Source organism: Lynx canadensis, chromosome B3, assembly GCF_007474595.2.
Source record: "Lynx canadensis isolate LIC74 chromosome B3, mLynCan4.pri.v2, whole genome shotgun sequence".
In the NCBI taxonomy this organism is placed as follows: domain Eukaryota; kingdom Metazoa; phylum Chordata; class Mammalia; order Carnivora; family Felidae; genus Lynx; species Lynx canadensis.
The window spans coordinates 37,881,810-37,909,224 of NC_044308.2; the positions used below are offsets into that span (position 1 = coordinate 37,881,810).

General features: G+C 54.3%; 1 protein-coding gene across 3 annotated transcripts in view; it reads right to left on the reverse strand.

Annotated features, from left to right (window-relative positions):
• Nucleotides 1-1,075: 1,075 nt before the first annotated feature.
• Nucleotides 1,076-27,415, reverse strand: part of SMAD3 (SMAD family member 3) — a 117,772-nt gene continuing 91,432 nt past the window's right edge. For 2 of the 3 annotated variants that reach the window (XM_030317865.1, XM_030317866.1), the window contains exons 2-9: nucleotides 26,251-26,444; nucleotides 25,943-26,074; nucleotides 24,519-24,593; nucleotides 22,893-22,943; nucleotides 13,209-13,421; nucleotides 10,852-10,989; nucleotides 7,913-8,057; nucleotides 1,076-5,456 (exon numbers count right to left, since the gene is read on the reverse strand). In XM_030317865.1, coding sequence (XP_030173725.1) covers nucleotides 5,333-5,456; nucleotides 7,913-8,057; nucleotides 10,852-10,989; nucleotides 13,209-13,421; nucleotides 22,893-22,943; nucleotides 24,519-24,593; nucleotides 25,943-26,074; nucleotides 26,251-26,444 — 1,072 coding nt within the window. In that variant the 3' untranslated portion in view covers nucleotides 1,076-5,332. The remainder of the gene's footprint in view (nucleotides 5,457-7,912; nucleotides 8,058-10,851; nucleotides 10,990-13,208; nucleotides 13,422-22,892; nucleotides 22,944-24,518; nucleotides 24,594-25,942; nucleotides 26,075-26,250; nucleotides 26,445-27,415) is intronic. The other variant, XR_003969403.1, reaches the window with a different exon arrangement.

The following is a 27,415-nucleotide window of genomic DNA, read 5'->3' on the forward strand; positions in this document are numbered from 1 at the left end:
TTGTTCGGAGCCCACTTGCTAGGCAGCTGGAATTTAAAGTTGTGGGTCTGAAGGAACAGTTTGGGCTAGAGGTGGGATTGGAGTCATCTGCTGAGAAAGAGAGGCTAAAACCACGGGGAAGACAGGGGCAGGAGGGCAGAACTAGGAATTCTGAAGGTAGGAATTGATGCGGTTCGTGGGGGGGGGGGGGGGGGGGGGGCAAATCCGTAGGCCCGGAGGGGCCGCACCTGTGAAACTGGCCTGTCTCCTGGTAGGGGAGGTGTTTGGGGAGTTCCTTAGAAGATGCTGTAGAAGCGGCCCGGCTAAAGGATTACTCGAGCCCCATGCCATCGCCTCCCTGCCCAAACTGTTCATTTTGACCCTATTTCTTTTTTTTTTTTTTTAATTTTTTTTTTTCTTCTTCAACGTTTTTATTTATTTTTGGGACAGAGAGAGAGCATGAACGGGGGAGGGGCAGAGAGAGAGGGAGACACAGAATCGGAAACAGGCTCCAGGCTCTGAGCCATCAGCCCAGAGCCCGACGCGGGGCTCAAACTCACAGACCGCGAGATCGTGACCTGGCTGAAGTCGGACGCTTAACCGACTGTGCCAACCCATGCGCCCCAACCCTATTTCTTAATCCACGTCATTCGGGGCCCGTGTTAAGAGTCAACCAAGTCTTTCCGTCCTTGGGAGTTTTTGATTTAAAATGTATTTGCGCAGGCGCTGACCGAGTCCTCAGAGCTGGAAGGGGTGAAAACCTTTATGAACCTAAAACTACTTCCATGCCTGGGGGAGGATTCATCTGGTGGCATCTAGGCCTTCTGAGTACAGAGGAAATGAGTGCCAGGTACCAACGCAGCGATCGGACTGTGTGTTGCTTAGGTGTGGGAAGCGAGGGAGAGGCCCCCGGTGGGCCAACCCAGGGGCTCCTGCTGGCCCTGCACGTACGTCACCCTCGGTGAGTGGAGGAGGGCCACCAGGGAGCACGAGAGGCTTGGGCAGAAAGAAGGGGGGCTGGAAACATTGTTGACGTTGGAGGGCTCGCTTTCAAATCTTTTCCCCACCCTGCAAGAATGAGAGCTCCAGGCATGGGAGCTTTTCGATGAAAAGTTTATTAGAAGGGTACTTACAGGGGAAAGAGGACACAGATCTTTAACAAGAGGGGTACAATGCTTAAACAGGTGCTCTGCTCTTAAGATACAAAAGTTAGAAAAATCTAAAACACTATAAATACATACATGCTTTTTACAAAGGTATTAAAAGGTCAGGCTGGCTGAGAAGTGAAGGTAATCACAGCCTCCCCGCTCTGTCCCCCGACCCTGATACACCCCACCAGAGTCCGGGACCGCCTCGACACAGCAGCAGGGAGGGGGCTCTGGCTCTAACCCTCTGCGTCAAGTTCTCACCACCCCAAAGGGCCTGGAGGGGACCCAGGGATCGGGATCGCTGCCTCGCCTGTGGCCTGCCGGGGGGGGGGGGGGGGTCAACGGTCGGTTCTGGAGGCTGAGCCCCCGACTCTTCCCAGCCACAGTCAGTCCTTGGGAGGAGAGACCTTTCCAACTTGCTTCAAAAAATTAAATAGTTCTCGGTCTTGAATGGTTTTAAGAAGTTATTACATAAATATAAAAACACCAGAATGCCAGAGTGTACATTATACTTCAGCATAACAAAAAGTTACAGAATCACTGAGAGCATTGCTCAATCCAGTTCACACAATAGGCGAGTTTACGTGAGAGCTGTGTTTCTGAAAAGTCCTTTCCCCACTGACTGCCACCCCTCCACCAGGGATGCCTCCTTGTCATGGGGGAACCATATCCTCTTGTGTCTTTTTTTTTTGCTTTCCCACCCTCTTGAGAAGTAGCCGATATTCCTCAAAAGGATGATCTAGAAGGGAACATTCATGACACAAAAAGAAAAATGGTACGCCGCAGCTGTGTTGAGGCTTTCTTCTAGTAAAGCGAGGACAGACACAGATTTGGGGGAAAACTCCCCACTCTGCCACTTAAAATCCCACAGAGTCCAGAACTCAACTCATGCCCGCTCTTGGTACCAGTAACCCCCTTGGAAACAGTCCCCTGATTCCTTTTCCTCCCTCTCCTTTTAAGGACTTCAGAGAGCGGCCTGAGGCGAGACCTGGCCCTATGGAGACCTTCCCGGAGCTTCAGAAAGGGCAGCTTGGGGCTAAGGATGAAACCCTATCTGCCTTCTGCCCAGACTACATACATGCATGCACATACTACCTAAAGAAAGCCTTTTCCTGCGCTCTGAGTAAAAGCACTTAGCCCTGGAATATGTCCAAGCACTAGGAAGCCAAAGGAAGATGGAGAAAAAAAACTAAGCACAAGGTAACGTGCTACAGCTCATTCCAATACGTTAATGATTTAAAAAAAAATTATCATCATGGTCAAAAAAAAAAACAAGAAAGACAACATCAGGATGACGGGAAAGTCTGCCAGCAGCCTTGCCCTCGTGTGTGCTTCCTAAGAGTCAAAGTCCCCGCTCCTGACTCTAGGCTCGTCTCAAAATGTCAGATCGTCTACAGCCTGCCAGGAAAGTGGCCAACTGAGATGATGTTCCAGCACAGGCCTGTAACCCGAACCTGCTGGGGCAGCTACCCACGTTTGCTTGTGCTGGAAGGACCAAAGTTACTAAATAAAGTTAGGAAGGGGGGTGGGGGAGGAAAGGGAAGAGAACAGACGTTGGCTCGGGGGGTCTGGGGTGCAGCCGAGGATCTCCACCCCGGTGCTGGTGGCTCAGGTCAGCGGCAGCACGAGCCACAAGGTGAAGACAACTTGGAGGGGAGCCCAGACACCTACGCTTAAACCTGCCCTCCACCCCCACTAGACTGCCCTGTTTTCTCTTGCCCCCCTTCAACTGTCCTTTAAAAAGATTTTAACATGTAAATGCCATTCAGACGAGTTTTTCAAATTCAGAAAACAAGCTTTGTGACTTAAAGGAAGGACGCTAATATTACACAAGCCCAAAGCACCTAGGCAGCCTCTGTGACGGGAAGGGTCTTCACCTCTGGGTAGGACTGAATTTCGTCCAGAGGGGGACTTACCTACATTTTCCTCTCACATCCTCCTCCAAGGAGCAGTCTATAAAGAAGAGGGGCCGAGTGAGCTTTTGGAGAAACACAAAACTAAAACTTCATGCCTCCTAAAAGTAGCCTTCAGCTCTGAACATCATGGGTTGTAAGACCCCATCCATGCATAGCCACTGGGTCGCCGAGGTTGTGCTGTACCTGAAGCTAGTTCCCGAGTAACTGGAGGACAGCTGTGTGCCATAGGAAGTCCTCAGAGGATCATGGAGCAGGTGGAGAACTCAGGCCCTCGGGAACCGCCGCCCTGGCTCTTAGGAAGGGCACGATTGCACCAGCAGAGGCCAAAATGGGATATTCCACACCACGAGTCTCAGACCTGACCCGGAGCGTGAATGCACATCCAGGAGGTTCAGAGCTTCCTGGAAGAAGCAGTCCACAGATCATTGCACAGCAGGCAAACTTCCGACCTGCAGTATTTGACCCTCTCAGGTCAACAGGGGTTTTGTGTGGTCTCTGGGTTCTGTGTCAACAAGCCCCGGGAAAAGCCAAGCGTAGGTCTGGCAAGGTGTTCCTCCCATCTCTTCCTGTGTCCTCAGGGAGCTTGGACAGCAGCTCTCCTACCTGGAAACCATAAGGCTAGAGCTGCAGAGGCATTAGGATCCTGCCGGGGAGGCACCAGGAAGCCCCCAACATCTCCGTAAGGCATCAGAAATGTCATCACATTTGAGGTTTTTACCTGCCAGAAGTATACACTTTCTCCCCTTCACCTGGAAGAAGACAGGACTTCCATAGGAAATCCCTTCACTTTTCCTGGTAGAAATCCATGCAAAAATACGGGATAAGTCATTTCATACAAAAACAGCAACAAGGAATAAAGTACCAATTGCAAGTGGCAATTCTGTCTGCTGGATTCTGCAAAAGGCCAGTAAAAAGGAGAGCTTTTTTTTTTTTTCCAGTTGCAATAATTTATAACCATTTTCTCACTAATTGCCACTGGGAACAGTACTTATTATACAATATAGCTGCTATAGTCGTCACTGATGATCCTCTACTGTGAGCTAGATAATCTTACATCCCAGGGGGAGGATGGCAGACCTCTGTGCACCAAGCCTGCAGTTTTCAAAGGTGTAAAACAAAAAAAAAAAAGAAAAAAAAAAAAGAAAAAACAATTTTAATAGCCCTTTTCATTTGCCTGTGTTGGCCTGAGATTTTTCACTTCTGGTGAATTTGCTTCTGTTAATTTCAGTTTCCAAAAGTGCTGCTGGCAGGTGTCTTCTCAACAAAACCTGGAACAGCTTCACCTTGAGAGAGAGGTTGCTGGGCCCCACGCTGGTTTCCCAGTCAGTGTGCCAACCAGGATTTTTTTTTTTTAATATAAAATAAACATTTAAACGAGCATACGATAAAGCTCATTTAATTAGCGCAACTGACTACGTAAACCGAGATAGCCGGATGCAGAAGGATAGCAAGCGAGCTCTTACAGATGACTGGAGACCCACGCTCAAACACTGCGATGGGACCGCTGCCTCCTGCTTTGTGTGAGCACTTTGTGTAATTCACATCTCTGAGATCAACGGGAGAAGATGTTCTATACATTGCAGAAGCCCCGGCAGATCTCCCACCCGTTCAAAGTGAGAAAGGACAAATTTGAGAGAGGAGGTGTCTCACCAGCTTTCCCCACTGTGCCTGTGTGCATGCTCTGAACACACCGGCTCACACGTATCCGTCCGCTCGGAGAGGAGAGGAGACAGACGGGCCCCCTCCCCGCCACAAGTCAGTCCAGCTCCCGGGGTGCGGGGTCTGCCGGAGTGCTGGAGCTCAGGAAGGCTCAGTTGAAGCCTTTGTTAAAAGTGCCAGAGGGCCAGGCATGAGGTTTGCTCATGGCCCTGCAGGCTCTACTCTACCTAGAACACCCAAGGTGAGTTTCACACTCCAGTCCGGAAACGAGGGCCATTTCCCGTTGGACAGTGACATCCTAGATTGCGGTCATTGAAACAGAAGGAGGCTGGGAGGAGGGGGCAGGTGGTGAAATACTACCTGTTTGCTCAAGCCACCAGAGCAGAAGCCATTTCTTGCCCTCCAAACTGGGGCCAAAGGGCAAATGTGTTCAGCAGACACAGCTGTTCCTAAGATCCATCTCTGGGTTTGCTTTTGTGTTTTGGAAAACAGGCTGGTGCCGCCTTGATTGAGGGAGAAAAACTTCTTCATTGACAATAGTGAGTTGAGTTCCAATTTTCTCCACGTCCTACACGGCCTTCTTCCTCCAAGCCCGTCCCTTCCCACCCTCCCCCTTCACACCCAATGTCTCTAAGACACACTGGAACAGCGGATGCTTGGGGAGCCCATCTGGGTGAGGACCTTGTCAAGCCACTGCAACGGCCCATTCAGGTGCAGCTCAATCCAGCAGGGGGTGCTGGTCACTGTCTGTCTCCTGCAAGACAGAGAAAGGGGTGGGGTGGGAGATGTCAAAATTGTCCGCAAAGACACACATACAAGTCAAAACACCTCTGCCTGCTTTCATGAGAGTCTTCCTCCCAAAGCCAGAGACATATCCAAGGCACCTTGCTAGACCCTGCCCTAGAGGAGATCCCACTAACTTATTGGAGACGGCCAAGCCATACTCCTCCAGCCAGGAAGAGCCTTGAGTAAATCAGGTTCTCTTGCTGGGAAAGGAGGTAGCCCTTCAAGAGTTAAACGTGTAAGGCAAATTTTAGGGTATCGCACTTGCCCACCTCTGCCTGTGTCAGCCCCCCGGCCGCCCGGTGAAGAACTTCCAGCCTGAGCAAAGGTCTCCCTCAGTCCCATCTGTCCTGAACGGGCACCCCTGGGCCCCAGCAGGCCATGATGACGCGTGTCTGTCTGATCGAGGGGTGTTTTTCGCAAGGCGCCGACAGAGTCCACAGGCCATCAGTTCCCAATGTGCTGATATAATTCCCATCTATGGACTTATTTTGGAAAATCTTACGAGCAGAGCGAGCCATGGAACAATTACTGGAAAAAACCAAGGCACACCACACGTTTCGTTTCCCCAAAGCACTTTGTCTAAATTCAGGCTGGTTGATGACGCAGCCCTCAGGCGAGCTCCCAAGGGCCTCCAGTGAGCAAAGGCTATCTTGCTGAGGCCGGAGGTGCGGGTGCCAGCTGGAGGTGAGAGGCCTGGGCCCTGGGCCCTCCCTGCTTTTGGTCATCTTACAGGATGGATGAAACCTTACTCTTTGGCCCGAGAGGCAGGAGGAGGGCAAGACCGTTCTGGGAAGGGGCCGCACCCGCCTGTTAGGCTGCTCCTCAGGGCTGCCAGGTGGCAGTGACGCGGAGCGCCGTACAGGACCGGGTGTGCTGGCAGTACGTCTCGCCTGGTGACACAGTGTCCCCCGGGAACGGCTTCCTCCGCCACCAAGGGGCCTCTTCCCCGCACTCGGGGCGGGGGGAGCCATAGTGCCACGCTAGGCAGACGGCTGCTAGCCTAAGGCCACCACCCTCCTTGCCTGGCCGATGCTTCACCCGAGTAGAGGTGGAGAGATGGGCCTGTGGATGCTGAGGTGCCTCTCTGACCTACGGTGCCTGAGCGTGGTCCTCTGGACGCACGTGTGGGTGTAGGAGGGAGTGAAAGCACCTCCCGTGGGCTCTCTCCCACTGGCAGCCATCTAAGTATCTCCCTCCCCCACTAAAAAAAATACTCCTTTTATAACCCTTCATCCTTGTTCCGTAAATGGTTTCAGCCAGGGCTAAAAGGTGGGCTAAATCTCTCTTCGGGCTGGGTCTTCGGGCCTTGGCTAGTTCCCTTAGGCTGTCATAACTGGGCCGTAAGTTCTGCTGAGAGGCCCGACCACTTGGGTTGCTCAATGGGTCACTCATCCTGGGTTTCACAGAGACGCCACGGGCCAAGGTGCTGTGCCCCCTGGCACTATGGGGCAGACACAGGCAACAGCAGCTAAAATACGGTAAATGGGAGAAGATTTTACGGACCGCCATCCTCTAACGAGGATCTGACTTTCCATAAGTCATGCTCATCTGGATTTCATTATAAACGGTGGCACAGAGCCAATATTGAAATGGGTTTGGCCGGGGTGCACAATGACTACAAAACAAAATGGATTCCAAACATCTGGAAAAATGAAGAGAAGGGGGGAGTCACTTGCAAGGCACTGGCCCCAGCTGACGTGTGGGCACCTCTGCGTCTGCCGGGGAAGCCGGGGGCTGGGCAGGGGCGGCACAGGGCAGGAGGGGCACACAGCCCTGGCACACACCTCCCGTCTAGGTGGAGCAAAAAAAGGGACAGGATTCTCTAAACCCAAGCCAGGATGGTGTGACAGAGTCAATAGAGCAGATCAGGTAGAACTGACCGGTGCCATGTTTAAAGCAATATCTGAAATTCTGAAAGAAAAACAAAATCATTTCTTTTCTGAACAAGTAAACTATGTTCCTTTCTGACTTCCCACATCTCTTCTAGCTGCTTCTCAAATTTTAATACCCTAGATCCTCAGGGTCCCTGGAGTCAAAGACGGAGCCCCAGAGGAGGGAAGGAGGGGAGGACGACTTAACTCCCTGGAAAGGGTGGTCCTAAAACCGTCTGCCCCAAACACACAATGAGGAAGAAGCCACGAGGCCCTGCTCTGGGCTCCGCCTTTCCACTAACAATGTGACCTCAGGCAAGTCACTTTCCCTGCCTAGGCCTTCGTTCCCTCATCCGTGCGCCGGGGGTGATGCCAGCGTCCCCGCCCAGGGTTGTGGTGAGGAGGAAACGGAACGTGTGGTCGCAGCACCGGGCGAACAGTGCCCAGCTCCTCCTCATCCTTGGTCTCTGGTCTCTGGGGCGAGGGCTGGCCTAGCTCTGCCGTCTGAGTCTCCCGCAGTCGGGCCCCCCGTGGCGCGTGCCCCCGACCTGACCTGTACTCTGCTCCCCAGCCTTTGACGAAGCTCATGCGGATGGTGCACATCCGGGTCAGCTGGTAGACCGCCTCGAAGCCCTGGTTGACAGACTGAGCCAGGAGGGCGGCAAACTCCTGGTTGTTGAAGATCTTCAGGTTGCATCCTGCCGAGAGAGAGGGAAAACCGTGCTCGTGGGGACGGAGCACATCCGTGTCCCGTGCCCCCACGCCTGGCTAAAGCCACCCCCCGGGTCATCCAGACGGTGGAACTCACACGGCCGAAGTGTGACAGGGCGGCCATTCCATGCGCCAGCCGCACACACCACACCGTGCTAGGGATAGGCCGACTTGGTCCTTGGCCTTGAAGCCATCCCCACCTCAGTGGGGAGGTGCAGCTGACCCGTGGAGGTGGGTGAAACCCTGGCCTGTAGGCTCCAGCTCCGAGAGCCACGGAACACTGAGGAAGACCGTAAAGCGGGCCACCAAGAACAAGAGAGATGGCCTAGAGAGGTGGGCCTCGCCCTGGGCAAAAGGGCCAAGGCAGGAAGCCAGGGACCAGAGACACAAGGGACCCAAGCCAGAATATCCATGGCTGCGTGGGGCACGGCTGAGCACCCGGGGAAGGGGAGGCCGTGACAGGAGTGTAGGCCAGATGAAAGGCCGCCAACAGAGGGGCCCAGGTTCCACCCAGGCTTCCCTAGTGAGTCCCCCTGGGGCCAGGAAGGAACAAGAGATCCGGGCCGCATTTTGGCCTTTGGGCACATGGCTGGGTCAGAGTGACATCTGCAGCGAAGTGAGGATGTGTGTCTAACCCTCCAGGCAGTAAAACCAGAGACAGGCACAAATGAAGTTTATAATAAATCTCCGGAGGCCCTACCACCTGAGTGCCTGGAATGTGTCAGAAAAATAAAGACAACAGCAACATGCTAGAAAAGCCCAAAAGGTGAGCTAAGGTGACATTTACTAGCAGGGCAACACTGGGCACCTAATTTTGCTGTATGACTCTGGGCTGGTCACTTTCGTGTCGTAAGCCCGTGTCTCTGAGAGGCTGGCCACGGAGGTCCTCCAGGCTCTGATCTTCCATGAGCCAACAAACCCCGCCACAGCCAACTCAGCCCTCACCAAAAAGATGGGAGGAGGGTTGGGGAAAGGAATGACCACAATGCCAAGAACACGACGGACCTTTCTGTTCTCGTTTTTTTCTCCAAGGAGATGTGTGGGGACACAGGGCAGAAAGTGGGTTTTGGCTCCCAGCTGAGCCAAGAAGCAGAGGAGCACGAGGCTCGGGAGTCGCACAGTTCTAGCCTCATCCTGGCTCAGCCACTTACTAGCTGTGCCTTTGGTCAGGTGGCTTGACCTCTCTGAACTTGTCTCCTAAGGAGCCAGAATGATTGGAAAGGACTAAGAGCAAAGATATAAATGTATTCTGGGAACACAACCACACAATGCCCTGGAAATATAGAGTACTGTTATTTCAGACCTTCTGCATTCTTCTTTTGTTTAGGTTTGTTTTGAGCAAAGGGGGGGAGGGGCAAAGAAAGAGGGAGACAGAGCATCTGAAGCAGGCTCTGCCCTGTCAGCACGGAGCCTGGCATGGGGCTCAAACCCATGAAACTGTGAGATCAGGGCCTGAGCCAAAATCAAGAGTCAGACACTTAACTGACTGAGCCACCCAGTCCTCTGGTGCCCCAGACCTCCTGGCATTCTTAAGCTGACATTGCCCAAAACCATCGCTCCTCTATCATCTGCTGCCCCGCGGACAGGAAGACATATGCCACACATGTGCCATACACAGGACTAGCCAGTCACAGTCTGCCTTCTGCCAGCAGCAAGCCCAGGGACTGCGTGCCTGTGAGCAGGGCCCTCTGGCCGGGACGCTCAGCCTTGGTTTCCTAACTCAAGAAGCCCTGATGGGTCGGTCTTCCTCGGGTGTTGCCCCTCGCAAGCCATCCCCTGGGGTGCCGCCTTTCTTGGAGCATAGGTGGGAGTCGTCAACACCCCCCCGCCGCCCCGTCAGCGGGGTTTTCAGCCCCACTCAGAAAACCCTCAAGAGTTCCAGAGAATAAAAGTAAAACTTTGTCATGACCGCCTTCTGTGGTCTGGTCCCATCATACTTTCTAAACATTTCCTGTCTCTTATGTGGCCTCTCCTCCAGCCAGGGTACCATCCATATGTGCCTTACTCTCCGTTGCCTCTGGGCTTGTGTTCCCACTGCCTGAATGCCCTCACGGTCCCCATCACCCCTTTGTCTACTCAGCCTTCAACGCCTGAATGCCTTCTCCACGAAGCTCTCCCCAGTCCATCTCAGCAGTTAAATGAGTTTCCGCCATGGGGCGCCTGGGTGGGTCAGTCGGTTGAGCGTCTGACTTAGGCTCAGGTCATGATCTCACAGTCCGTGGGTCCGTGCCTGGCACTGTGCTGACGGAGCCTGGAGCCTGCTTCAGATTCTGTGTCTCCCTCTCTCTCTGTCCCTCCCCTGCTCCCATTCTGTCTCTCAAAATTATCTGAGCTGCTCCTTTGGTGCTCAGCACCCTTCCTTGTATTAAACTCATTTGTGTCTTTGTCTTACATACTCAGCTGGTCTTTTAAGGTCTGTGGGGACAGCGGCAGGGCCTCCTGCACCCCTCCATCTCCCCCAAGCACCTGGCACCGTGCCCACATGCTGTGTGAGTTTGTGCAATGAAAGAAGAAAGCATAATGCCCGAGCATCTGTGCGCACGAGGCAACAAGCAGGTACCCACAGATCAGAGGCAGATCCTTCAGATGCTGCGTCTGCTCCTTGGAGGGTCAAGGAGAGCACAGCAAGATCGGAAGCCACAGAGAACACCCCAGCGAGGCACCTCCGGGCTGGCAACGCAAAAAGCGAGGAGGAGACAAGGTAAGAAAGCAGAAACCTCTCCCAGGCATGCACCGGGGCTAGAGAGGCCATCGGGGCAGGGTAGGGGTGAGAGCTCTTACCTGGCGGGATCTTGCAGACGGTGGCTGGGTGCCAGCCGTAGCGCTGGTTACAGTTGGGAGACTGGACAAAGATGGCACTGTCACTGAGGCACTCGGCGAAGACCTCCCCTCCGATGTAGTACAGCCGCACGCCTCGCCCTACAGAGATGTGGGTCAGGCCAGCGCAGCGTCTGGCCCCAGGGCCAGCTGAGGCCGGCCGAGGAGGCAGAGCTGAGCCGATGCTCGGAGGGGCTGCCTCTCCGCCAGCCTCACCAGACAAACAGGACCCAGAGCCCAAGCCTAAACCCACACACGGGAAAACAAGGGTTCCTCAAGCTGGAGGAGGGAAATGACCAGGGGCGAGGGCAGGGGTAAGTCTCAACGACGGCCTCTGCCACGGACTAGCCATGGGCCTCCATCCAGTTACTCATGCTCTGAGCCTCAGTTTCTTCATCTGAAAGATGGGGTAACAGTAATACCTACCTCCCAGGGCTGTTGTGCCACCCACACTAAGCGCCCGCTAAGTACGAGCTGTTACTACGGCTACTGCTACACAAATTCACACAGCAGACCTGCAGGGCTCCTCCTGAGGCAGCAGACCTCGCAGGCGCCCCGCTTTACAGGGATGGCTTCGTGCCCCTCCTGTACCTTTCCCTCCCCAGTGCATTTTTCTGAAACATTCCATAGGTTTATATCATTCACTTTTCCTTCATCTCTTAAATCCATTCCAGATGGACAGGAATTATTTTTAAATTGCCTCTGCAATTCGAGCAAGCAGTTACGTAAATGCTCTGACAATGAGTTCTCCTCTCAGCCAGGGATGTTCTCCTCTGCTGCACGGGAAGGCCGCTGTTGCTGCTTCTGGGGAAGAGGCCCAGAGGGCTGGAAAACGGAGCCAGGGTTTACGGGCACGACGTCAAGTGGGATAGAAACCAGGGGGCCACTGGGTGTTCTCCCTGCCTCCTCCTCCCACTACTGCCGCACCCCCATTTCTTCTTGGTTTGGTGCTGCAAGACTTGGTGTCGCAAATATGTGGGGTGCTGGCCGAGTCAGAGTCCATAAGGAGGGGCCACGGTGTTAGGTCAGTCAAGGTCACGGGCAGAGATGGGGAGACCCAGACCAAAACAACGAAAATATGTTTTGTTTTGGCAAATTTTTGAAATATTAGTTTTAAAAATACAGAAAAGTAGGGGCGCCCGGGTGGCTCAGTCAGTTAAGCATCCGACTTCGGCTCAGGTCACGATTTCACGGTTTGTGGGTTCAAGCCCCGCATCGGGCTCTGGGCTGACAGCTCAGAGCCTGGAACCTGCTTCGGATTCTGTGTCTCCCTCTTCCCCACCCACACACACTCTCTCTCTCAAAAATAAGAGATTATTTTTTTTTTAAATAGAGAAAAGTATAAAGAGAATAAGTAAACAATGATGTATGCCTCCCAGGATCAGTATCTTTTTTGAAGTAAAACACATGGGGAGGCTGTCTGGGAAGGATGTGGGCTCAGTGGCAGGGGACTGTTTGTCACTGACTGTGTCACACTCACTGTGTAGCCTCTGCAAGGCTCTGCTCTTCCTTGGGCATCAGGTTATTGCCTGGAAAATGAGCACATGGGCCCACACCTATGGCTTCCAAACTCTTCTTAACCATAAAATCCTCTCTTCAAATGAAATCTTCTGTGAAAGCCCAAGATATAATACAGACAAGATCAAGGGTGCTCCGGTTCACTTAGGACCAGACCCCCTGCCACCCAACCCTAGCCCTGGAGCCTGTCTGCCAACCCCGGGGGCTCTGGACTGAGAATACCCTACTGTACCATCTCCATGGACTTCTGAGTGACTCGGGATCACAGAATTACAAACATCCTTAGCATGATAATTTTATGAGCAAACCAAGGGGCATACACATGCCTTCTTCCTCTAGAAACCGTCTTTTATTATGTTCTGGGTGTTCGAAGGCAGAATATCAGCACCAGTGTTGTTCTGGTAGCCTAGAATAATCATATGGGAAATGAACAAAGAAAAGCTCACTCCCATCAAGACTGACCCCATCTACCTATCCAACGATCACGAGGTACGTTTATGAAGAGGGTTGCAGATGTGCCCTTCTCATAGATTCCCCATTCTTGCCCCCTCCCTTAAGCGAATGCTTTCCTCTGTGGCTTTCACATTTTCAGACATAATCTATGTCTCTGAATGGGAATGACCAAACACCGGGAACTCTTCCCATCTGGCCCCTAAACAAAGCCATACAGAGTTTGGGGGTGGGCTGGGGGAGCGCATCCTCTCCAGGCTCCCCGGAGGTGCGGCACAGTGCCGGTTGGTGGGTACTGCACGGTGGCTGCTGGGGCCACGGCGGGGGTCTGCGGGGAAACGTGGCATCCTTACCGATATGCCTCCGTGTGAGCTCCACAGCCGCGTTCCTGTTGACATTGGAGAGCAGCCCCAGGCAGAAGCGCTCCGAGTTGGAGGGGTCGGTGAAGCCGTCCACGGTCATGGAGGGCTGGGAGGCGTGGAAGGTCTCCCCGACGCGCTGGTTCAGCTCGTAGTAGGAAATGGAGCACCAGAAGGCTGGCTCGCAGTAGGTGACAGGCTGCAGGTCTGGGAAGACACATCAGGCGACTGGGTCAGGGGCCCCCGGGTCGCACACTCCTCAACGAGGTCCCCTGGGTGCTCCGTAAGACGGTTTCTCTGCCTCTCAGAGCGTGTTACAATCCTCTGCCCTTGTGCCTTGTAGGATATTAAACTTGCAGAATCCAGTGGGATAAAAAAAAATCCTCCAGTGTTTGGAAAAACATGTCACTTTCATTTAGTTTTGAGCTCCTAAAGGTCCTGTCCTGCCTGGCTGGCCTTGGGTGGAACAGTCTCCAAGGAGGCGCTGGACAAACCCCAAGAGGGCCAGGCATCAACCCACACCTGGGAAAGCCCACTGGGCAGGCCCGGCGTGCCACATCACCCTACCCGGCCACCTCCCAGCCTTTCTTCTGAAGCAAATCTCTGCCTCCAGAAGGGCTCTCGGCTCTGCCCAGTCTTGGACACTCCTAGCCTGTGGGGCAGCAAGTCAGGATCCAAGCCCATGAAAGGAAAAGGCTGGGGCAGCCAAGGGGGTTCCACGCGTGCCAGGTGTGACCGCACAGACACCAGGTGCTGTCTACACGGTGAACCGGGTCTTCGTCTCTTATTACAGAAACGATCTTCCGCACATACCCAGGTGCTGTCTGGAGGGGTGGCTAAGACCCAGGCTCGCCTAAGAGAAATTCTCAATTTGTCCTAGCTGTCAGTCTGTGGTCTCAACCAAGGGCTCCTCAGAGCAAAACTGCCATCTTGAGAGGAGTTGGTTCTCTTTAGAGGTTCCCCCTCACATGATCCCGCATCACCTTTCCTGTGACTCCCTAGCCCTCCTGTCACCTGTGGCCACTCTGGTCCACACCTGCCCAGGCACCCTGTCCTCCCCCTGCATCCCTCAGCAAGTCCGTGCTTAGCCCTGGGCCAGGCCCCTGTCCTTCCTCCCTGGCGTCAGTGCCACGGCATCCTAACAGGACTCCCCAGCACTCCTGTCCAGCCTCTTCCGGCCACCCCCCTGCACCGCGCTGCCCCCACGTGGGCTGGAGCATCGCACCTCAGCTCTCTCGCTGCCTACTTGAATCCACCCCCTTGTCGGAGAACTGGTGAGTCTCCTGTCCCTTCTCACTCCACCCCTTGGACCTCTAGCCAGATCACTCGCTCTGGCTCTCATATTTGGGGGCACGTGGTTACTCAGGGTGCATCTGTGGGAGCTGGTATGAGGGACAGACAGGAAGGGCTCACTGTGCCAGGTCTCAGCACTGGCCAGGGACCCCAGCTCACTGCCTGCCGAGCCGCTTCCTGGAGTGAGAACCCACTGGGATCTCTGCTCACCAGACCTTTAGAAGTGTGGGAAGAACAAGAGACAAAACTCAGAAGCTGTTCTGGGAGGGGCCCGGGAGCCCCCTGCAGGGCAAAGGGCCCAGATCTACTTGTGGGGTCAATGCCTGTGACCCCTTTTCGAAGGTAAAGAGAACACCTACCACACGTGGGAGGAGGTGCAGACCCGTAACATCCCTGCATTCAACACACACCCAGAAAGTGTGGGCCAAATAATTCTTCGCCTGGGATGAGGGAGGGGGGCGTTGTAGGTCACAAGATGTTCAGTAGCCTCCCTGGTCGGTGTCTACCCACTTAACGCCGGTAGGACATACACATCTCCCCCTCCCAAGCTGTGACAGTAACAAATGGCCCCAGGCACTGCCGGCTGTCTTTGAAGGGGCAAAGGAGCCCCTGGTTGAAAACCACTGCCTTGGATGTTTAACCAGGTCACGGAGCTCCAGCTTTGAAGCCAGGCAGACCAGAACGCACTCTCTGCTCTGGCGTGGACCAGCCGTGTGACTATCAGTGAACCAGTCCAGCTCTAAGTTTCAGCCACCACATCTCCCCCTGCAGCCACCAGGTGGAGAAACCTCTTTACCACTGGGTGCTGTCTGCAAACAGATGGGGAGAAATCACATGAGGCGCTGGGCCCACGTCAAGCACTCGATAAATGGTGCTGCCAATATCGAACTGATCGTGTACATGAACCTGAGAACATCCTGCTCCTGTCCTCCACTGCAGGGAAGGCAAAGTGTCCCTGCCCCTTTCCTCTCTTCCCAGGATAGAGGGAAGGAAGCAAGGAAGGCAGGGAATCTAAGCTACTTTTAACGGGGAACGGAGGAGTGACTGGAGCAAGAGCGACCATGGCTTGTGGCCTGTGCCCCCGAGGAGGGGTTGAGCCACAGCGGTCACATCCGGCTCTGGCTGCGCTCGATGCTTCGACATTCCAGTGAGATAAGCTATATTCTAAACAATGTGGTCACTAAAATGTGAGCTATGTTGCTTTGGAAACCTAAAAAAAAAAAAAAAAAAAAAAAAAATGCCTAGGAAATCCAAGTGCAATCCAAGTGCAATCCAAGCACTCCAAGGGGTTGGGTCCTGTGACAAGGCCAAGAGGTACTGAGGAAGGGCTGCTGACCACCACTGCCCGGGGGCAGGTTCAGCTGACCTCGCTGTGCCAACCTCCCCAGTCTGGACAGTGCCTTCAGCTTTACTGGAAGACGTCTGGTGCAGACACTCTAGGTCACTGTGCGTCTGGCATGGGTCAGCCCAAAGAGGCAGCTGTGGCTGGTCTGGGCTGGCCCTGGCTTCCCCAGTGAAGTACAGAGGAGACCTCACCCCAAATTATAAAGCCTTGTCTAGCACCCTCTGGCTTAGTCCAGACGGAAGAGAGCGAGCTTGGCTCCCAGGAACACTGGCACAGCCTACCCATCAAAAGAAGAAAAGCCACAGGCCACCCACTGGGTAACATGGTGCCAGGACCACTGTGGAGAAATGTGGGCTTTGAGGCATCTCGGAATCAGAGAGGGGGTTGGGGGTCCTCACCCAAGAGGGCCCCCCAAGCAGATCTGAGCCCTTATCCAAACATCCCTGTAGCTTGCAGAAACACACTGGACAGTGTGGTGGAAAACACTGGACTCAGAAGCCTGACACATAATTAAGAAGACGCTAGTTTAGTGGGGGAGCAGTGCAGTCAGGCCAAGGCAAAGTCTGAAGGGTGCCATTTTACAGAGTGCTGTTCGGCCGAGCTGGCCTATGTTCAGGAGCAGGACTGACCTGGAGCAGCACCCCGGCTAGGCATTTACTCTCCTCTGCAGACAACAAAAATCTAGCCCTGCCTTTCACCTCTGTCCCTCCTGTCACCTCTCAGCTGCTTCCTCAAGGCACTTCTGCAAGAAGAGCTACAGACCAAAATGTATGGTCACCACTTCTGGGTTCTGCCTTGAGTGGCAAACTCTTTTTAAACGTATGCCCTCTTCCCCACCCCCCCCCCCCCCACCAAATGACTTAGCCACACCATGATTAAGTACCAGAGAAATAAAAAGGACCCTGGAAAAGATAACATTATAAACGGGACCCAGAGAGCACGCAACTTGGCTCTGAGCTTCCTAGCAGACGAGGCAAAAAGGGAGAATATGCTGTATGGCTCTGGTTATGCACAGACAATGCTTACCAGTTCTGCAAGGGAATCAAAGCTTCTCCTGGCACTAAATCTTGAACAAAAATCTGCCAGGTGGCAACCTCTCCTCCCACATCCATCAAGCCAGCCAGCCTTAATTTGAAGAGTTTTCCAACAGATGCAGAAGCAATTTTGCATAAGGCTGCTTCTTGAAAAGGACGCAAAGATATTGCCACTCAAAGACTCCTCTGGGAGGATGACTCCAAGGGATAAAGGGATTTGCCTCCACGACAGTGGTTTCGTTTCTCCAGGCCCAAGACTCCACACACCCGGAGTGGCAGACAACAATGTCCAAGGCCTTCCCTTCAAATAGCCCTGCTCCCAGCCAGACTGAGTCTATGCTGATCACTCTTCCCGCAGCAGAGGTGTTGGAAACCTCCTGCTCCTGGCATTCTCGGCCCCCTGCCCCCACCAGTGTGGGATCGGCCAGACTTCTCGAGTGGCATGGGGTACTTAATTCATGACTGGCCCCCTGCCAGACTAACGGCACTGACTGGCTTCGGTTTTAAGCCCTATTCCAAGCTGGCATGGGCTTTCTGTTTTGTTTAAGGAAAAGAAAACAGAATAAAACCCAGAAGGCAACACTTGGATTAAAGGATGCCTATTAAAAACATGTGCGAGAGATCCAAATCCGGTAAAGGAAAAGGAGGGGGGCGGGGACAGATGAGGGGGGCAGGAATTAGCTTTCTACTATGAAAAGCAGGGAGCAAAGGCCGGGGCGCCGAAGCCACAAGGCTAAAGGTCAAAACGTGAATGCGCTGCCTTCGTCTGGGGCCTCACCTGTGGAAGGAGCCTGAGCTCCTCTCCCAGAGATGCCACACTCCCATCCCCAGTCCTCACTGTTCCCTCTGCCTGGGCTGCCTGATCCTCACCAGCCCAGGCTCAACCTTTCGGCCCCAGCTTATGTGGCCGTGAAGACTTCACTTGCCCCTCTGTACACGGTCGGCCCTTATTAGTTGGGGTTTCTGAGAGTTAGTTCCTGTGGGCCCAAGATGGCTGGGTCCTGGCACCCGGGACCCCAATTTCAACCTAGCTCGTTAAGGAGGAGAACGACAAAACGAGGTATGCACGGCACAGAAAGCAGCCACCGCTCTTTCAGCCTTGGATCAGTTCACTGCAGCCAAGAGCAGTGGCAAAGTCTAAGGGTCACATCTTCCGGCTGGAAGCTGACTTCCTGCCATTAGGATGCTGTGATTTCTTAAATAAAATTTTTTAGGGACACCTGGGTGGCTCAGTTGGTTCAGCATCCAACTTCGGTTCAAGTCATGACCTTGAGGTTTGTGGGTTCAAGCCCCACGTCAGGCTCTGTGCTGACAGCTCAGAGCCTGAAGCCTGCTTCAGATTCTGTCTCTCTCTGTGCCCCCACTCATGCTCTAGCTCTCTCTCTAAAATAAACATTAAAAATTTTGTTTTAAAAAATCCTTTTCAATGTTTATTTTCCCCAGGTGCCCCAGGAGGCTGAGGCGTCTCCCCACTGCCCCACCACCCTGCCCCTTGCTCCTAGCAGGAGAGGAAGATACCTTCTACAAGAGGCACTCTGGAAACCATCACCTCCTCAATCTCCAGTCCAGCCACTGCCCCAGGGCACTGCCTGGTACCTCTTTCCCCTTGGTCAAGGACCCTCCCCAAATGTTCACTTTAAAGCAAGAACGACTTACTCACCCTCAGGGTCCAGCTCATTATCTTTTTCCTCTTTATGCTTCCCTCCTCCTTCCCCTCCATTTGGCCCAATCCTGGACTTAAATGCTTAGGAAATCCCAGGTGACTCATCTAGCATGATGTGTAGTGACAGGAACATCACCTGCTCACGTCCCTTCCCTGCAAGCCAGAGCCGCTGGGTCTCCCCAGAGCCTGCCTCTGACGAGAAGCTGAGCTGGCTCGCAGTCAGTCACTCCTCTGGGCCCCACCCTGTAAGGCCAGCAGCGGTCTCACCGCGGAGGGAGGCACAATCTCTTGCCTGGATGTGGGGAGGGAAAAAGAACGAGCCAGATGTCCTCTGCTCTCTTCCTGCGTAATTTCTTTGCAGGAAATAATCAGATGTCCTGAGATGTCCCCCATCCTTCTCTGTGGTCATCTCGCCTTTTATTTTCCCCGCACCCACCTCTGACCAACTTCGGCACCCCCCCCCCCCACATACTCCTCTTAACTCTGTGTGTCACTTCAAGGCCTCTCCTTACGGCCTGCCCGCTGGCCTCCTGGCTGGGCCCAGCCCTCCAACGTGAACCTCAGCCTCTTCCCCTCCCTCCTCCCTCCTGGGGGGGTCCCCGTCAACCCCTCTCTGGCCTTCTTTCCTTCTTGAGTTGGCTTTCCCACTCCTGGTGCATCCACTGCCAGGACTTCAGCCGAACCTTTGCCAGTGTTTCCAGGGGGCCATCCTACAGAGATGGCCGGCAGGTCAGAAGAGCAGAGTTCTGACAGCGGTTGGATCCGTGGGCAAAATGTTCAACCCAACAGGCCTCCTTTTTGCAGGACTGCTCAGAGGCCTTACCATGTGGGCGCCCGGAGGCCCCAGGGGTCTACAGCACAGGCTTTCCAAACTCCTGTGATGACAAACCCTGCCTCTCCAACTCTGCTTTGCAAAGGGCTCTCACACAGAGAGCTTCCTAATGGCTTCCAAATCTGCACGTCCGGCCCCGACCTCTCTCCTGACTGCCCAGCTGCCTCCTGGACACAGTTAAGCACAGGCAAACTCACTGTCCTCTTCCAGCCCAAGCCCATCCCATCTCCTAGGTATCCGGTCTCTTGCCAGTTAAAGTTGGTTGATAAGCACCTGCTCATTCAGGCCCATGACTCCCTCTCAACGCCCCTCCCAGCCCCACCACCATTTCTCCCAAGGGTTCATGGCAGCCTCCTTTGGTTTAACAGCTTCCTAAGGGGTGGTTTTTTATTTTGTTTTGTTTTTAGTTTTGGGTTGTTTTTTTTTTTTTCCTTTGGACACCAGCCATTTCCCTTAGACTTTAAATTCCATACAGTGGCCAGATTAATCTCTTTGAAACAGTCATCAGATAACCAACCACTCTTCCCCCAAAGCCTTCATTCTGTAGGCAAGAAGGGAATCAATAAGTGTGGCATTCACGGCTCTTTTCTCAGTGCCCCCAGGAGTCTTCTCAGCCTCATCTGCCCCCCTCATCCCAACCAACCACAACACCAGCCGCCATCCTCTGAGCTCTCCCTGCCCTTTCATGCCCTTCCCTCTATCTGCAATGTCCTTCCCTCCTTCTCATCCTCACAGTATCCCACCTGTCCTTCCAGGTCCCACTCACACACAACCGCAACTCTAAAGTCCTACCCCATCCAGCACTTTCCTCGTTGGCCTATACACAGTTCCTCTCCCGTGCCTGCTCTCTTGGCACCTGGCACACTGCATCTCAGGTGGACGTAGACCCTTCCAGCCACTCCATCAGACCGTGTGTGCCCACGTGTCCTCCCCAGCTCCAGACCCCCAGCATCTGTACTTGCTAGGAACTCAGAAAAGCTGCTTGCATGAATTAATTACACAGCGGATGCTGGCAAGCCTGGAGGCATGTCCCCACTGGAATGCCATCAATGCCTCCTTTGAACCCTCAGTCTGCACCTACTTGTTTTAGAATTACACTGATGCCTGCCTTATTTATCCCCACAAGGCCATAAGCATCTTGATGGCAGGACCCATGATTCCTCTTCAAATCCCCCCACCTGGACTGGTACTCAGATGACCGGTAGGAAGTGCCTGGGGAATCAATGAGGAAGGAGGAGACAGGCAGGCAGGCAGGGCTCCTACTTGGGGGTCCTCAACCTGACAAGTGCCCTCAACTACAAGTTAACAAGTACCCTTCCGAAGCTTCATTCTTCTGAGCAGGACATGGTGATAGGGGAGCGGGTCCTGCCACAGATGAGCGCACGTGCTCTGGGGCCCGAAGGTCTGAGTTCAAAGCCTCTCCATCTACTAACTGTGGGACTCGACATGAGTTAGGTAACCAGTCTGTTTCTTGGCTTCCTAGTCGGGAAGGCGAAAAATTCCAACGCTGCTACCTTACACACTTGTTATGAAGACTGAGTTCACACGCAGGAAACACTCTACACAATACTCAGTAAATAGTAAGTTCTCAAGAAATGTTTGCCATCATCATCACCATCATCTGTCTCCTTCCAGCTAGGATGCCAGGAGCCTGTAAGATTTTGGGGGCCAGGATGAAGCCAGCAGTTTTGAATGGGTGAAGGTGGGGGTGAGAGGCAGGTACCAGGGGCCTGGGCAAGCAGAGGAGAAACACTGGTGTCTCAGCGTGAGTCCTAACCCTGACTCGTCAGCTGACTTGTTGCCCCACTCAGGTGCTCCCAGCAGACCGGCACCCACTCTCTGCCCGCCAGGCTTGAGGGCTGTTCCTTCCTTTGGAAGAAATGACCTAAGAATCCTCAACCCTCAGACAAGGGGCCTGAGGAAGGGGACACAGCAGGGAGGAAGAATTGGGTCAATGGGACACCTCTCCCTCAAGCCCAAGATCAAAAACCATCCTGTCATCCTGGTTCACACAATCTAGAAAGGAATTCACAGCAAGCTACCACTTGGGCCAACTTTCATTCTGAACCATGGAGTCAGGCAGTGTGGCTTCAAAGGCAAAGGCCTGCCCCAGAGTCTGTCGACTGATGGTGCTGCCTTGGCCACGGTTGGGAAAACAGCTCAGAAATTAAATCTAAACCAGCCAGCCTCAAAAGCTGGAAACCCAGAGTCAAGTTCACAGTCCTGGCCTTTAATTTTTCAAGTGTTAACACAGCTTCTAGCCTTCAGAGTTTGTTTTTAATAACTCAATTGGTCCTCTCACATCAGGAATTTGACCTTCCCTCTGCACGGCCCAAGACTCACAGTGATATTATCTTACAAAGATGTTAAAACAGATTCCCCCGAAGTCACATTTCACACTGCCCACTTGTCAGCCTGTATTAAAGGGTTTTCAGGCATCTCCCAACGTTCCAAATGATTTTCTTCATCTGATGCTATCAGTCAAGGACTGGAAGCAACTGGGAACAAAAGCCAGGCCAACCCCCTCTGATTCGCCAAGCTTGGATATTAACGCTTTCTCTTCCTGAGCCACAAATTGAACCCCAGCAGTAAAGGCCAAAACAAAATCAAACTCACATTTTTCTAAGACTACCAGACCAGCACATAAAAAATTCCCCTCAATAAAAACGAAATGGATATTTCAATTGTTCGCAGCACTTCAGCGGGCCCCACGCTGGAGCCCAAGCGCGTTCCTGGAGTAGAGAAGCGAATCTCAGAACAACCCGCCCAGAAATCCAACAACTGAGGGATGGTCATGGAAATGATGGGCCAGCTGCTCTAAAACATCGTGAGACAATGCGAGATGATAAAGGAGGCATCTAAATATGGAAACGCACTTACAAAACAACAAGGAGAAGAATGAGAAACACGGATGGACACTGTAGTCTCCATTGGCAAGGCACAAATATATATGCCTGATCCACAAACATTAGGAGGACCGTGACAAAAGAACACACGTGTGCGTGGGTGGGGAATTATGGGCAATTTTGTTTCCCCCCCCCCCCCAATTCCCTTGTATCTTGCTGTTTTAAATTAAAAGTACATGATTATTAGATGAAATACTCAGATAAAGTCCAAAGAAGTGTATCGTGCAACAAACCGGCAGAAGTCAGGGCTGGAGTCTGCACTGCTCGCCCGTGGCTTTGTGTCAAACCACACACATATGCTTGGCTGACCACAGAGTCTCATCTCCTGAGCACAAGGTTTGGGGGATTTTCATTCACTCACGTCTGACTGCCACCCAGGGGACATACAAACCCGGTACATTGCTTTTCCTGCCACCGCTCTTCTCGGGTTTCCCCATTCTGTGGGTGACCCCAGAATCACTGTAACCAGAAACCTGACGGGCTGGGCTGAGCTGATGGGTGAGGGGCGGGGAGAGCCTCACCTTCAGGGCCTCATGCCCCCACCGGCCACCAGGCAGGGCTGCAGCTAGAGGGGGTTACAGTCCTACGGATGAAGAGATACTTACCCAAATTGTTGTGCGCTGGGGACATCGGATTCGGGGATAGGTTTGGAGAACCTGTGAGGTGAGACAGTTGTGAGAACGAACAGAACATTCTTGACTTAGAGAACCAAATTACTGAACACATGCATCAAGATGGGGCAGCTCAACACAGCAGGCAGAAAACCCTGGGCTGAGCCTCCAAAGCCCAGGAGGAGGTCTGATCCCGTGTCCCTGCCCCGCTTTCTCTCACGGACGTCCACAGCAGGGCCCTGCAGGTACACTGACGGGAGGAGAGGAAGGAAGAAAGAAGAGATGACAGAGAGGGTGGGACAGAAAGGAAGGCAGGGAGGGGGGAAGAAGCGCGCGCTGAGGGTGGTGGAAGGGTGGCTGGCTGCTCGTTCTGTGCTCGGACCCTCTCCTTTGGCCCTGCTTTGACAGTGCTAATCATTCTACACACAGAAATAAGAGTAGGGAGGGAAGGGAAAAGGAGTTAGAAGCAACGTAGCATCTGGAAAGATGCTGCTTAGCTGGCCTGCTTCCCGTGCCACATCCCAGAGCTGCAGGCTTGCAGCCGTCGCTTGGCATGGAGTGCGGGAAGGCCTGTGACACACCGCAGCCCGGGGCGCGCCGTCAGCCACTCCCGGGGGTGTGTGCCACACCCCAAAGCGCCGCGACGCCCACGCCGGGTATCAAGCAGCCACGCTTAAAAGGAACATGCAAGTCTCCCTCGTGTGCCTCTTTCAGGACCCGCACACTCTCTTTTGGGCCGTGTGCAAGGGCGGGCGGGCTCCGTGTGGACGAGGCATGCCCGCGATCTTCGGGACGGACCATCTGCTCGGCCCCCTCCTCCTCCTCCAACCACGCACAGCGCCGCACACATTCTATGTGGCAGCTGGGGTTCCATTCAAGGAGCCACCGGTTTGGAGCCAATTTGGTCCCGTAACAAATGATGCGGGAACATCTGGAGACGTGGCTGGAGACAACTGGGCTGGGTCCCTCGCGGCGGGAATACATAGATGATGTTTGGTCACTACACAAAAATAGACGTTTCGGGGGCCTCCACTGGCAGAGACCCTGACCGCCTCCACTCAGCCTTTCCTCCCGAGCTGTGTCAGGTGATCAAGCCCACCCATCACCCCGCTGCCAAGCTCTCACCAAGGCAGAGATTCTGCTTAAAGCCTGCAGTGGCTCTTGGCCACAGTGAAACCTTGAGGGACACTCCTCCTGTCTCTCCCCACTCCCCAGCCACACAGAGCTCTCACTGTCACCAGAACGCACCAGGCTATCCTGCCCATGCCCATGCCCCTACCTAGCATATCCTCTCTGCCTGACGGCCTGGTCAACACCTACCCATCCCCAAGACTTGACTCAAGAAAAACCTACCCTGTGAGGTACTGTTCTGCTCCCAACACCTCCTCCCCAGGCTGGGGTAGGTGGCCCTCCCCTGTGCCCACTGCCACATGGCGTCCTCCATCAGGGCATATATGAGACGGCACAGTGACTGCTGGTCGTCGTCCTCACAAACTGAGCAGCTCAGGCTCCTCTCTCCCCAGTGCCTGGGACGGCATCTGGCACCTAGTTGTTGCTTCATAAATGCCGGGTAGAGGGACAGGGGGAGGGCAGGCACTCAGCGAGGATCAAGACTCTGACCTGCATCCATGCTGTGGTTCATCTGGTGGTCACTGGTCTCTCCATCTTCACTCAGGTAGCCAGGGGGTGGGGTTTCTGGGAATCAGAAGGAAGGTGGTTCATTAAGGGGCCTGCACGGTTCAGCTCGGAGACACCTGCTGCAAACCCGTCACACGTCCACACCACTCTGCCAGGAGCAGGTGCTGGAGGCGCTGAGGGCCTCTGAGCAAGGGCACCAGCTCCTCAATCCAGCTGGCCTCATGCCCTTCGACCCCCGTCTCCTCGGCTGGATTGTGACCACCTTTGTTCATGCCATCCTGACGCCTAAGACCGAAACAGCTGTTCCTAGAGCCGCTGCCAGGCTAACTTCTTCCCACCCTAGAAGGTCAAGTGTAAGCCCACCCCTCCAGGGAGGCTGGGGACTTGCCTGAGCCTCACCCACCTCTGTCCTCTGAAGGGCAATTGCCTCACGCTGCCCTTTGGCTCCGCTAATCTACTCCTGTACAGGTACCCTGTTCATTGTCACTCCTCTATTGGACATCTTGGCTTCTCCAGTGGGCTTCAAGTTCAATGGCAGCAGCGACCATGATCTGTTTCTCTGAATGACCCCAGACGGTGACTTAGCTCTCTAACGTTTGCGCAGTGAACACGGTGACCTACCCCTAGGGGCCAGCGCCCCCTGTGAAGGACCTGGAAGAGGCTGGGCCTGTAAAGGGGTCTCTCTGTAGGCTCTGCCCCATGCACAGGCCTACAGTCAACCTCAGCACAGTGAACTCACTCAGGGTAAGAGGCTTGTCCAAGTCAGAGCGCTCTGAAAGGCAGGCAAGATTCCTGCTGCTGTGACCAGCCCAAGCTCAGCCAAGCAGTTTTCCTGGACGCCCTGCGTGCTGGTGATTCACACATTATTTGCATGTAAATGAAGGGCTTCTAAAAACATCTGCACTCTGACAGCTGAGCCGGCTTCTCCCCCGTGCAGTCAGTCAAAACTCCCGCTTGGGCCTCAGCCCCCACCCAGGCTGAAACCCCCACCAGGCTTACTTACTGAAGGGCCATTCTCCGCACCGGCTGCCCGGCCCTCGGCTCCCCCACTGCTCTGCAGGCCCCCAGCCCGTCGGGGATCCTGCCCAAACTCCAGCCTCGGCCGCGAGGGCGGTGAGAGAAACACAGCATTGCTATTTCCGCTTCCAAAATAAATGACGGCACCGAGGCCGGGCGGAAGGGTCACGCCGCCGCTCCTCCGTGCCAAGAAAAGCATCATTACTGAGCGGGGAGCCAAGGCCACGGGTCCTCTCCCAACGGGTGTGCGGTTCTGAGTCAGGGGCCCTCGGGCCAGCGCCGTGTGTGGAGGGGGGACAGGGCGGCCCAGGACAGCCAAGAGAGCTGCAGGGGGACTGGCGTGAGGACTGCTGGCACCCCTGCGTGCCCCTGCGCACCCCTGTGCCTACCTGGAATATTGCTCTGGGGCTCGATGCCCGCGGGGAAGTTAGTGTTCTCGGGGATGGAATGGCTGTAGTCGTCCAGCGGGGGGAACTCGGCCGGGATCTCTGTGTGGCGTGGCACCAGCACAGGAGGTAGAACTGTCCAGAAGAGCAGAGGCAGATTGGCGTCAAGGCCAGGGTGGCACCAAAGCCCTCCAAGTGCCACACCCTCCTCACCCCCCACCTGGACAGGGAAAGGGGAGACGAGGCGGGGAGGGGATGGAGAGGTCACGCAGGTCGCTGCAGACCCAGGGAGAGGGTGAGGCGGTGCCTACCTGGGGTCTCTACCCTCTGATAGTGGTAGGGATTCACGCAGACCTCGTCCTTCTTCATGTTGAAGGCGAACTCGCATAGCTCCATGGCCCGCAGCTCGTGGTGGCTGTGGAGGTCAGGCCATCGCCACAGGCGGCAGTAGATGACATGGGGGAGCCCCTTCCGATGGGACACCTGCAGTCGGCCATCCAGGGACCTGCCGGGATGGGGAAAGGTGAAGAGCAACAGTGAAGTGGATTGGGCGTGCCTTCTCCCGGAGTTCGAGATTGGTCTGCAGAGCCTCAGGGCTCTCTCCTCTGCCCTCATCTCTCTGAGCCTCATGGGCGAGAGATCAGAGAGTCTCTGTCAGGGCTGGCAGCAATCCCAGGAGGGAAACACAGACATCCACCAAGGAAGGCCAGAGGCCTCCCTGGCTTGGCAGGGGGCACCTTGACTACACCAGGCCCCGGGATGAGTCCTCCAGCCCTCAACCCCCCATGTGAAGGGAATGGCACTTGCAAAGGCCCATGGGCCAGACCGAGGTGTGCAGACGGGGCCAGGGCTGAGCAAGATCACTGGGGCTCTTTAGGTCCATGCGTGCATGAGCCACAGGGATGCTGTTAAGTGACCAAGTTAGGCCATGGCTAACCCCTCCCAACACTCACACAGCAAATCCCCCATATGTCAGAAAGCAAGAAGAGTCCCTCTCCCTTTTAGTTGGCATTTGTGATGGGGCAGGGAGGGAGAGAGAGAAATTAAAGGGAATTTTAAGTTGCAAGACTCTAAACTGCCAACTTCTCGGGAATCGCTTTCAGTTTGAGGGCCGTTGGGAGGTGTCACCTGGGTGTCACCGTCCATAGTGCTCTCCTAGTTCAGAGCCCAGGCCTGAGCGGTGGTGCATACGCTCAGCAGGAACGGAGCCTGCAGCCCCACACCGGGCCCAGCCCTGCAACTGTCCCCAGCCTGGCCGGGCCAAACACCACTAACAACAGCACCCTGTCCCAGCTCAAACAAGGTTTTCTGTGGTGACCTGGCCTCGGAGCAGCTGTGACCTGGTGCCCCCACCTCTCAGGCCAGGCCAAAGTGTGGCCCCTGGACAAGTAGCACGGGTCCACAGAAGTTTGTTAAAAAGGAAGAATCTCAGAGGCTTCCCCAACCTGCTAAATCCAAATCTTCCTCTTTATAAAA